Here is a 12396-nt window from a genome sequence, read left to right as displayed (position 1 = left end):
GACCTACCCCGACGTGCATTCGACGTGCATGGCGCATATAAAGCACCACAACTTGCACGGATGCCCTGGCGACCTCCTTCGTCGCCTGGAGTACATGGCAACATGCACAATTACTGTGGAATTCACTATCTCAACAATTAAACTCACTAGCACATTATCTCGTGAAAAATATTTTCCTATCACATTATCTCGTTGATTTTGCCGACATACAGTCGTAATTTTTTACGATGGAAATAGGAGGTAGCATCACCCAATAAATACCATATTTGTATTATGGAAGAACATAGATCCTGAGAGATCAAGTCATCATCAAAATCTAATTTAGAGATATAAATGCTAGTTAGCATGCTCTGTCCCGAGTTTAGTAGTGAATTTCTCATTTTGTCATACACTCAAAAAATTTCCAACATGCAATAAATAAATGTATATCGTGTGCATATTTGGCTTTGCCTCAACAACAAACAAACAGCTATTAAACAAATTTGGCCATTGTTCCTGCCATGCCATGACCCAAAATCAGATATAACCATATACTGAAGGCAGCCCTTACAACTATGGGTTCAAATATATTTTGTGCCAGGGGATTCGAATTCTTCCCTACATTCAAATTTCTAAGTAACCAGTTCATTGCATTTAAAACGTAAGAAACAAGAGCACAACTGCGGGAGAATGCAAATATCATTCATAAATTTACAAGAGATTAAGAACCAAAATTCACTCCAGGAATACTATTTTGAATAGTTGAAACTAACTTGAATCAAGTAGCGCATCCTTATCTGGTCGACATTGTACACTATATATTCATTGTACCATAAAGCACCCTGTAAAGGAATTTATAATCTCTTAATACTGTTTCATAAGAAATGATTGATTTCCTTGAATAAAATTCTTAAGCACACCTCACGTTTTTGCTCTCTTGGTTTTCCTAGGGGAACTATGACACCGTCATCGAGTGTCTCGGCTTCAGAGAGATCCGGGGCAGTTGCACCGACACCTTTTGTGCTGCAATACAGAATCAAAGTTAGTTGACGTGTTTTAAAAAGAGTAGAATATAACTAATATTGTTGTTGCTCTCAGATGGTACAATATAAACAGGAGAAAGCTCCTCATTGGTTTTCGTTGTGGATTTGGAGAATCCTAAGTAATCAAAAACATGTAGATGAAAGTTATAAGCAATCATTTGGTTTAAATTTACAAACCTCAACTTTCCATCTGGCAATTTATCAGCATCACTTTTAGCTTGAAGAAGCTCGGCCATATCGCCCAGGGCAACCTAAGCGATATATGGCTTATGAGAATACTAAAGCACAATAAAGGAATGATAGAAAGTAGTGAATTTCAGAATTTCCAAGAAAATCCGTATGCAAAGCGTCAAAGCAATCTCTGAGATAAAGAAATACACAGATTGTACTTTATGATATAACACTAACACATTTCGCAGTGAAACCTTCAACCATTTTCCATGGTATTACCAAAATATCAAAAGAACTGATTGAAGAACAACCTCACATAGAAGTAACACCCCAGTTGTGAAGGTAAAATTAGCATAGCAATAATTTGCACTTTTGGAGAACATATCAGCGAAGTAAACCCCCTTCCCGAACATGTAACCTGTCACAGGTGCTTCAGGTGGAGCAATGCGCAAACCTGATGGATGTTAAGTAAAAGATGCTATCAGTTATCCTGGGGTTATTGACAAACACATTCCACATTCCCACTCATACGTCCATGATAACATGCATAAACAACAGAGAAAAGAAAAGACCTTGATGCAGAATGCCAATCCCATGATCCACAATCAGGAGAAAATAGGAAAAACATACTAGCCACAAATCTACAATACATAATTACATTTAGAAGCAAGAGAGAAAAGGATAGACCTTGGGACAGAATGCCAGTCCAGTTAGTAAGCCGAGAACCATGCCACAAAAGCATTCTATTTTTCGTTCTAGAAAACTGCTCAGTTAAAGAAGCCATAATAAAGTTAGACCAATAATAATTACTTGGTAGAAAGGACATTCCACAAATAACATTTTCCCAGGAAGCACCTTTTTAAAGCGTTCAATTTCATCTTCTCTTGTCACCTTGAATATTTGGACAACATCAACCGTATAATTTGAATGTGTCTTTGCGTGAGTATTCTGAATATACTTCAGAATCTGATCAGGGGAAGACAAAATGAATGAAGAAAATGTAAACAAAGTTAGTTTCCAAAATGTGTTGCAAAAAATATAAGGAAAGTAAACAAATCTTCTGCAAATTTCAAGTTTTTTCAAAATTGAGAGAGGGCCTCCAAGTGAAAACAGAAAGTTTAACTTGAAAATTCTAAGTTGCAAAGATAAACAAATACCATAGCAAATTCCTCAGAATCATTGTCGAGTGGAACCAGTTCACAATGAAGCTGTTGATAACAATAATGTAAAGGATCCTCCTAAAAATTCCCCACAAAAGTAAATTAGAGCAAAAAATTTGTGCATACATAATCCAATGAGAAAGAACATGGAAACATAAGCATCTCAAGTGTACTTGTGTGTGTATGCATATATGGACACATTAATATAACAAAAGAAGTTAGATGGAAGAAATTGGGTGCTAAAATTAACTATTGCCCAAATTAAGCTCAATCTAGATCAAAACAACTGTAAAAATTTTTAGCAGTTAACTAAAGAAGAAAGAATGAGGATAGCAGAAATGTAGACTCAAAGCAATCACAAAGGACACAGTTGTAGCCTGTTGGCCATATGGTTTACAGGTGATACAATTACACCAATAGCAAATGAAAAAGAAGCTCTACTATCTACAACAAACTCAACTTTCTCCTTAAGATTCATGCATGATGCATATGAAGACGATAATAATTGAAACTTGCAAGCAAACTACAATCATGGTTTCTGTATTCAATGCTTGTTAGAACTTGAGCGTTCAAGCACTTTGAGTTTTTTCAAACATGACTTCTTGTGCAGCTTATTGAAAGGATGAACTGAAATGGGAGATTAAAGAAAGGGAGAAGAATGTGAAAAGAACATCAGAGATTAGAAGTACAATACCTCCATAGTGTCATCCATCAATAATTTCGACGCAACCTCTATTTCTCTCAGGGCTTCAACCTTCAATTACATAAGAGAAACTGAGATTGCCCTTATTTAAGAAAACAACTAATAAAACTGGCACAAGCTTGTAAAACGCTCAGGCATAAAAACAATACAGGGTAGCTAGGAAAAAATCACCATTTCCAACTTTTTTTTCAACTTCTGAGGTGTGTCAATGACAAATTCACCTGCCAAAGATAGTTCCATGTCAATTGTAATATTGTTATTGGGATGGCAAGAGGAGGAGGAGAAGACTCACTCATTTTTCTAAATCCAAAATCATGGGGAATAACCGTGTAAAATTCCCTGTAATTAAGATGAAAAATGAATTAACCAAGAATGAAATTCACATTTCTTGAACATGTAGAGTTCATGGAAAAATAATTATAAACAGAGTACACAGCTGTAATCAACATAACATGCAATCTTGAATATGTAGCCAATACTATAAAACATTACTGTTCTACACGTATAACAAGAGTTACGAAAAAGTTCTTACGAACTTAATTGCTCAAGCTTGCTCCTGTTTGACATGTCAATTACATCAGCAATTCTCTTCAAGACATCATAGCCCTGAACATGCCAAGCATAATTAATTTTGTTATTTTTACAAAAAGTATAACATCGAACAAATGTACCTATAACATGCCTATATGTAGTTATTGCAAGCTTGTGAAAGAGAAGCATGCAGAAGCAGTGTGAAACACAGACATGCCCAATAAGATCGATGCTAAGAAACAAGTGTAAGACATTGCATAGCAAGAGGCAGATGGCCATAAAAGGGGCACTCAACTCCAAAAGTAGATTAAGGGGCAGATGAAAAGAAGTTATCTGAAAAATATAAAAATCAAAAGCTGTGGCACCAAACCATAAGTGACTACATTGACTGACTCAATGACCAGACTAGACTTTCAATATTTAGAATTAGTATAGAAAGGTATCACCAAAATGGAATACCTTTACCTTCTAAATTCTTTTGTACTTTCTAATCAAACAGAGATGTTTCAAAGATAAATGTTTTGTGCATGTCTTGAAAAAATACCTTTAAAATTGTAGATTTGCTTAGCTTACCAAGAGGCAACTTGTCAGCATTGTATCCTTGAAGATAACCACAATATTTTCAGGGAATATTAGCAGCAATACATGGATATAAATGTAAAGAAATTCACAAGGCCTTAGGAAAACTGATGAAGCAACCATGGCCCAAAACTGAATAAAATATCCTCCACAAGTATAAATAGTTTAGAAAACAATTATAAGCTCACCTATTTCCGTCATTTGCTGCTTCATCATGCTGATATTGCATATGACAGAGATAAATTTAGCAACACGCGGTTCAAGCTTTGTCTCCCGTAATTGAGTCCCTATAGAAGAGTCGGTCTTTCTTATGACCTGAATAGAGTAATTAAGAAGTCAGAAACATATCATCAGGAAGTGAAAGCTCCATGGACTAGCACAGGTTATATGATGCTCCTTCTCTTCCATTCCTCTCATTTCCATACAGATGATTTTAGGTATGTGAATATCTTTCTTGTTAAACAGTACGGAAAATTAGAAAGGGGAGTATAGTGGGAGAAGGTACAGGAGCCAGTAAGTCATCTATTTGTGTCTGAAAACAACTCACGTCAGATTCTTTTCCTTTTTCATCATAGTCCATCTCTAGCAAGGTATAGCACTTGGGGTAACAAACAAAGTCTTTTCTGTTGTACCAATAGTTTTTGGTCTTGTTAAAGAACTTTGTTTGAAACTCATCAATTGCAGCTTGTAGTGAAGTAAAGGGGCCATGTAACTTTGTTTGACCCTTTACACCAACTCTACCCCATCTATTATGAACCATGTATGTCTTCGAGTCATCAGATTCTGCGGGAAAATTTGTAATAAGGAAATCATGATCAAAGCAGAACAAGACGTCCCACCCCAACACCCCCCAAAAAAGAAGTGCGTTGTCTATGCAAATGAATTTAGATGAGCTTCATTCTGACTAATTATTAAGTTATAATAGAAAGATACTTGAAACAAAGAACTAACCTAGAAGTTGGATCACAAAGAACTTGTTATTGTTCTGCCCTACATTTGTCTGATTTAACATGGCATCATAGATATCATCACCCTGAATCACAGAAATCAAATTACTAATTCTTCTATTCTAAAAATACATATAAATAAATAAAAAAAGTAATGCAGGCAGGCAAAATATTTTCCAGATTGACAGGCTCAAAAATGGAATTTAAGCAGCAAAGACTGGCCTGTTGTAAAACATGATAATGAGCCTTTATCTCATCTGGGATCCCTTGATCCAGAACAGCCACCCCTTTCTTTGTGGCCGTAACGATTTTCTCCTCCTTGATGCTCTCTCTCTCTCTTTCTTCTTCTTCTTCCTCATCTTTAACTACCCATGCAACAAACAAAGAAACTCCCCATTAGTCTTTCACCAATGGAACTATCAAACAAAGCGAACAAATAAAACCGAAAATAATTTTACCACGAAGAGAATTTCTGTCAGCATCTTCGCAAAGCCTCTCGAGAAGTTCCTTTTTGGTTCCAACAGTGGAAAGACCTCGAAGAGTAGCTTGTTCGCGTAATTGCTTGACATTCAATTGTCGAAATTCCTCAATTTCCTTTACTTTGTTTGAATCTTCGTTATTATCAACATCCACTTCTCTCCCTCGTTTTCTCTTTTTATTGCCGGTAGCATTATTTGCATTGTCTTCATTTTCCTCTTCGTTCTTCTTCTCCTTGAGCAAAGTTTCCTCCAATCTCTCCACCTGTTATTAACATTAAAAAAAACTGAGAAATGTGTTTAAATTAAATATAAAAGATTAACAAAAGAAAAGGCAGATTAAAGAGTAAAAAGGAGATTGAGGTCAACCAGAAAGGGCTTGGTTCCAGTCGAGTCCAGGCCACGCTTGGCGAGTTCGTGGCGGAGCTGCTCTACTTTCAGCTTACTTGTCATTGTTTTCAGTTTATTACCCTTTTGACTTCGGTGAGCAGAGAGTGCAGGAGAAATCGTTTGAGATTTTCAAGTTGAAACGGAGGGGTTAGTGTTTTATATGGTGACAGGTGTGCTTCAAAACTATGTCGTTTAAGAAGCTTTCCAAGCACGATATGGGCGCCTGTTGTGGGATTTTTTGACTTGTTAAATTTCCCACCCCCCTCTACTTACTCCTCGTTTGCACTGAAGAGAAAATCGTGTCGAGCACTCTTTCCCACCCCCCCCCAACTATTGGGCCATTAAGATAAATAAAGCCCTTTGAGACTTACAGCAAAACCCATGACAACAAATTGGGTTGTACAAAGACCATTTCAATTTCTTGACTAATTAATTCTAATGAGATTTCAAATTTTTTTTTTAAAGAGGTACCACCTGAGCCATTTATTTAAAAGAAACAAAAGTAAACAAACAATTGTCTCAAGAAAACGCAAATAAAACAGAAAATGACAAAGACAGGGATTGTCTCAGGAAAGGCGGGTTAATATACGGCTAATATACAGCATTACCGGATACATTAAAATGTATTTAATAAATTCGGTTTAGCGGTACCTATTATGTTGACAACTAATAATGTTTTAGGTAGAAAATATGAAAAACTATTAAAAAATTTGGTAACCGGTAAACTTTGGTTATCGGTAAGTATCTATCCTTTTTATAAAAGTGTCCATACGTTTAACATATCAAGTAAATTTTACCGGTTTTGTCATAATGAATCTGGTTTTGTCATATTTTTACCTGTTATATTGTAAATTATCTATCCTTTTTATAAAAGTGTCCATACTTATTTCACTGTGAAAATATATTTATTATTATCTTTAGTTAATATTGTTAAATTTAAAATCTAAATAATATTTTATAAAATATCAAAACAATCAAATAATTTTTTGTGTAAATTAAATTATTAAATTAATATTGTAGGTGGAAAACATGAAACACTATTAAAAAAATTGAAACATAAATTACATAACTTTCAAAAAAGTATATATCATTTTTATAAAAGTGTCCATACTTATTTCACTGTTGAAAACATATTTATTAAATTATTTGGTTAATATTGTTAAATTTAAATTCTAAATAATATTTTATAAAATATCAAAACAATCAAATAAAATTTTGTGTAAATTAAATTATTAAATTAATATTGTAGGTGGAAAACATGAAACACTATTAAATAAATTGAAACATAAATTACATAACTTTAAAAGTAGTTTTAAATCCTAAAAAGTGTCGATACTTTTAAAAAATATATCGATCCAAAACGATATACCAGGTAAAAATATGATAAAACCGGTAACAAAATGATAAAACCGGTAAATTTAAAAGTGTCGATACGTTATATAAGGATCGACACTTTGTGAATTTAAAAGAGAAGCAGTTATAGCGCCTATAATGTGTCGATACTTTAAAAAAATATATCGATCCACAACGATATAACAGGTAAAAATATGATAAAACCGGTAACAAAATGATAAAACCGGTAAAATGATACCGGATATATTGAAAGTGTCGATACTTTCGTAAGTACGTGTAATAAATTATCGACACTTTCAAAGAAATAGGTAATTATCCTTTCGAAAGTATCGACACCTGACATAAAAGTATCGACACTTTTGTATTTGTATCGATTAAATATAAATAACATATCCGATGAAAATATAAAGGCCATAGCTAAATATCCTCTGAAAAAAGATAGAACGGACGAGTTTTTGAAATCGAAGAGTAATTGTTGCTGCATTTCAGAAGGCGTTTCTAAAGCGAAGTTTGTTTGTTTGTTGCTGCAGTCGAATCGAAAAGTATGTTGTCGAAACCCTAATTTTTTATTATTACAGTAATCGCGATAGGGTTTTTTATGTGTTGTTTGGGGTTTTGGAGTAAGGAAGCATTTGGGACCGATTGCAGGTAGAAATAGATATTCAAGGAAAAATATAAATGTCGATACTTTTATTAAATATTATAGGTAGAAAATGATATTATAGGTTGTATAAATGTGCCGACACATTTTGGTGTGGCCATTCAAATTCTTTTGAAGAAAACCGTTTTACCACAAGAGTAGTTATCTATATTTGTATATTGAAAAGTGTATGTAACAAAATAATTTGATTTGCGTAAACTGATATATGAAGGAAAAATGGAGTCAATGGGTTGGAAAATTGTTGGTGGAGCAGATGACTTTGAAATTGAGGCCGAGACTCGAAAGCAACCAAAGGGTGGATATATGTACTTCTAGTAAGTATCAATGTCTTTTTGTTATTATTGTTGAAATGGTAATTGGATTAAAGTATCGATAAACTTTAAATTGATTACAAATTTTAAATGTTAACAGTATGGCCGAATGCAAAAGGATGAAGGGAGATGGCACACAGAGCGGTTCGGTATGTAAAATGAAATTGACATTGAGTAGTATTAGTATTTAGTGTTAAAGTATTGATTAAGAAACGTTTATGTTTAATATTAGGTGAAAAAAGATGTGAGGTCCAAATGGAATTCAATGAGTGATGCTGAAAAGGAACCTTACATCACACAGTCAAGGAATGATAGTAAAGAATACAAAGAACGGAGGAAAGCCCCCGAAAATAAGGTATTCATTAAACTTGTAAATACGTTGATACAAAATATATAAGAACTATAACATTATATATTGTTAAAAAATGTAGGAAGTGTCGACAAGATGCAGCATTAAAAGGGTGAATTTATTAATTAAACACCTTAAGGAGAAGGGTCAGTTGAATGTGCTGGGAGAAATAGGTTTTGGATCGTTGATCGGAGTAAGGGATCGACCTATTCGGAGGGAATTGTGTCGATCCTTGATGGCACAATTTGACGTCAGTCAATGTATGGCTAAGTATGGTGATTATTCATTCCCTCTGGGGGTATCGACTGCTGCAGCCGTATTGGGGGTACAAAACAAAGGCAAAAGTGTTATAGAAGTATGTAGGAGTAAGAACTGGAAAGCACTTGCCTCCAAATATGGTTTGAATCATAAGGTGACATATACTGAAGTTGAAGAGGATATCAAAAGTGGATCTTACTTGGGGGATGAGCTGAAGGCCCGAGTTCTATTGTACCTTGTCGGGATATTTCTTTGTCCAACGGGTGATATGTCAACGAACAAGGAATATATGAAGCTCATTTGCGATGAAGGCTTGAAGGGTGAATTCAATTGGGCTGAATATATCCATTCGAGATTGATTGAATCAATAATCACCTTTAAAAAGGGCAGCCAGAGATACCTCAAAGGGTGCATAGCAATCTTAGAGGTAAATGAGTTGAATCACTTTTTTGTGTTTTTATATAAAAATATAAATTTTATTATAAATGCAGGTTGCACTGTTCGATTTTTGGTCGGGCTGTGAGGCAGTGCCGGCTTATGAAAGAACCGGAGTGGCACGCATCCGTGCATGGGGGAAGGAAGAGGTGGTTAGAGTGATGGTGAAGTTGAAGTTGGATAGAGGGAAGAAGCAAGAAATGGTAATAAATGTAATTAAATAATATTAAGAATATAATCAATGTCTTAATATTGTAATTTAATTTTTTGAAGGTTATTGGCAAGGATGTAGAGGAGGCAGTGGAAGCAGAGGAGAAGAAAGGAGGGATGGTTGTATTGGGGGATGAAGGTGAGTGGGACGACGGTGAAGCAAAACAGAGTAACTTCGACATTTTGATGTCTGAATTGGCTGATATCAAAAAAATCCAATTTGAAATCATGCAAAGACAATCAAGAGTCGAAGAGAAACTTGATCAAGTCGTAGAGAAACTCGAGAGAGTCGAAGATACACTCGAGAGGCATAAGGGGGTAGTGGAAGGAAAAATAGATGGAGTGGTGAAAGAAGTAGAGGTGTTGAGGGGTGAAGTGGTGAAAGAAGTTGGGGTGTTAAGGGGTGATATTAAGATGGTGACGGGAGAAAAATTTGAGGGAGTGGTGAAGGAGGTTGTTGATTTGAGGAGTGAACTTACGGGGGTGAAGGGGGTGGTTGATATATACTCGGATGAAGGAGCTCAATTGAAGGGTGAAATAAAAGATATGAAGAGCTATGTAGAAAAAAAGTACGATGAACTGAAAAAATATGAAGAAGAAAAGAGGGAGGAGGAAGAAGAAGAGATGGAAGAAATGAGGAGGAAGGAAGTCGATGTCATTTATACACCGGAGAGTGTTATAGCAGCAGTTTTGGATTCGGAATGTCCTGCACCCCAGAAGAAGAAGCAGAAGGTAAGTTTAATAAAAGAATACTTAATTTGATTTTTATTATGTTGTTGTGACAAAAATTTGTATGCAAAATTGTAGGTTGAAAAAGCGGATATTCCAACCGGAATTGATGACATCGAAGCTGCAATTTGTGATTATTTATGGAATAGCGAGTTAGAATCGGGGTAAGTGAAATATATTGTTTTGTGAGTGATATTTAAATATTTCATGACAAGATATTAATCCTAATGATTCATACAGATATTCTGTAATATCAATGGGAAATCAATTCGCTACTGTATACGACGTTGCAACGTTGAAGCCTACGGAATGGGTTGGCGGTGTGGTAAGTAGAAAGTAGAAAATAAATAAAACTTATTGAATATGTTCTGATTGTGTAATTAATTTTGTTAGGTTATCGATTTGCTCGCCTGGACCATATGCTACGATTCTCAAAAGTCACACCGGAGGATTGGCTACCTTCCATACCTCTTAGTGGTGAGTTAAATTAATAAATATTGAAAAGTAGTGTTATAGACGGTAAATTAATAATGTTTGTTGCGTAATTACAGCAACAGGCGTTGGAAGCCAACAACAAAGAAAGTGTTGAGAATATTTCTACCTTCTGGGGTGTCATATTGGATAACTATGTGAAATTCACCGACTGTGAGAAGGTAAGACACCATACCAATTGCAAATGATGTTTTCGGATATAGAATGTTGAATTTTGTCAAATTGGGTGTGAAATTTGTTGCAGATAATGATCACAATAAACTACCATAATTCACATTGGTATCTGTTGGTGTTGGATATGGTAGATCATGTTGTAACAATATATGATAGTATGTTTACAACTGAAGCAGCTAAACAGAGAGTGAAGGATGCTAAGAGATTGGTATGTATGTATGTATGAAAGGACATTATGTAAATTATAATGCATAATTTTTTTGGTGCATAACTTCTTCTATTTTAATGCAGATTAAAATATTAGATTCTTATAATAAGAAACGCATTTGGGTTGAGTCATGTGGATCTCTAGGAAAGTATCCCTTGAAAAATTTCAAATTTGTGGAGCATAAGAAGAATAAGCAATTGAATGGGTATGAGATGTTATCACAAATAGAAAGCTTAATTTATGCAGTATTCATCATAATTGACATGTGTGGTTTTCAAATTTTGTAACAGATATGATTGCGGCATGTATGTGATGATGTGGATGGAATCGATCGGTTCTACAGGGGCAACTGGTGATTTTGTAAGTGGATAGAAAAAATTGTTTGTGGTAAAATTGTTAAAAGTCGTAGATTGAATGCTGTAGTTGACAATACTTAACGTTCTGACAATTTGAATATAGGTTGTTGGAGACTGGGATCGATCGCGAGTATTAAACGATCTCGTAAGCCACAATCAAAATGAACGAAGACAGGAGATAACAAAAGCTGCAATATTACATAAGAATAACAAAAGGATGCAATGATGTAAATGTCGAGTTAATTTTGTATAAGATTTATAATTTTGTATACGATTTATATTTTTGTATGTGAATATAATTATGAATGAGATGAGAAAAGTTAGCAGTATGTTGTTGTACATGTTTCTTATACACATTAAGGGTCATGTCGATACTTGGAAGTAAAAGGCAAATTTACAATATGGCCAACAGGGTGCACCCATAAAGTGTCGATCCATATATAAAAAAGTGTCAATCCCAAAAACATCGAAAACCAAAAGTATAATGTAATATGTAATTTTTCAATCTAACCGGTACAATTATACCGGTTTTATGAGAGAATATGTCTAAATAATGTGTCGACACTAATATAGTTTGTGTCGATATTTTTTTTCCAGAATGAATTAAAAACAAGGTGCACCCATAAAGTGTCGATCCATATATAAAAAGTGTCGATCCCAAAATCATCGAACCCAAAAGTATAATGTAATAAGTAATTTTTCAATCTAACCGGTACAATTATACCGGTTTTATGAGAGAATATGTCTAAATAATGTGTCGACACTAATATAGTTTGTGTCGATATTTTTTTTCCAGAATGAATTAAAAACAAGGTGCACCCATAAAGTGTCGATCCATATATAAAAAGTGTCGATCCCAAAATCATCGAACCCAAAAGTAT

General features: G+C 34.6%; 1 protein-coding gene across 1 annotated transcript; it reads right to left on the bottom strand.

The window, feature by feature from the left end:
* Window positions 1-660: 660 nt before the first annotated feature.
* On the bottom strand, window positions 661-6091 carry LOC120141153 (poly [ADP-ribose] polymerase 2-like). Its single transcript, XM_039156084.1, has 18 exons — window positions 5959-6091; window positions 5572-5854; window positions 5336-5478; window positions 5118-5199; window positions 4714-4949; window positions 4355-4481; window positions 4132-4187; window positions 3589-3662; window positions 3349-3395; window positions 3228-3277; window positions 3048-3107; window positions 2351-2431; window positions 2049-2159; window positions 1881-1956; window positions 1505-1647; window positions 1200-1273; window positions 900-1002; window positions 661-821 (listed from the first exon to the last, which is right to left on the bottom strand). The coding sequence occupies exons 1-18, from the start codon at window positions 6040-6042 to the stop codon at window positions 729-731; spliced, it is 1923 nt and encodes a 640-aa protein (XP_039012015.1). The 5' UTR covers window positions 6043-6091; the 3' UTR covers window positions 661-728.
* Between the last annotated feature and the right edge of the window lie 6305 nt (window positions 6092-12396).

Source organism: Hibiscus syriacus, unplaced genomic scaffold (genome assembly GCF_006381635.1).
Source record: "Hibiscus syriacus cultivar Baekdansim isolate YM2019G1 unplaced genomic scaffold, ASM638163v2 tig00110794_pilon, whole genome shotgun sequence".
Classification (NCBI taxonomy): Eukaryota; Viridiplantae; Streptophyta; class Magnoliopsida; order Malvales; family Malvaceae; genus Hibiscus; species Hibiscus syriacus.
Note: the sequence above shows the minus strand (reverse complement) of the source record. Positions and strands in the feature narration are given on the sequence as shown.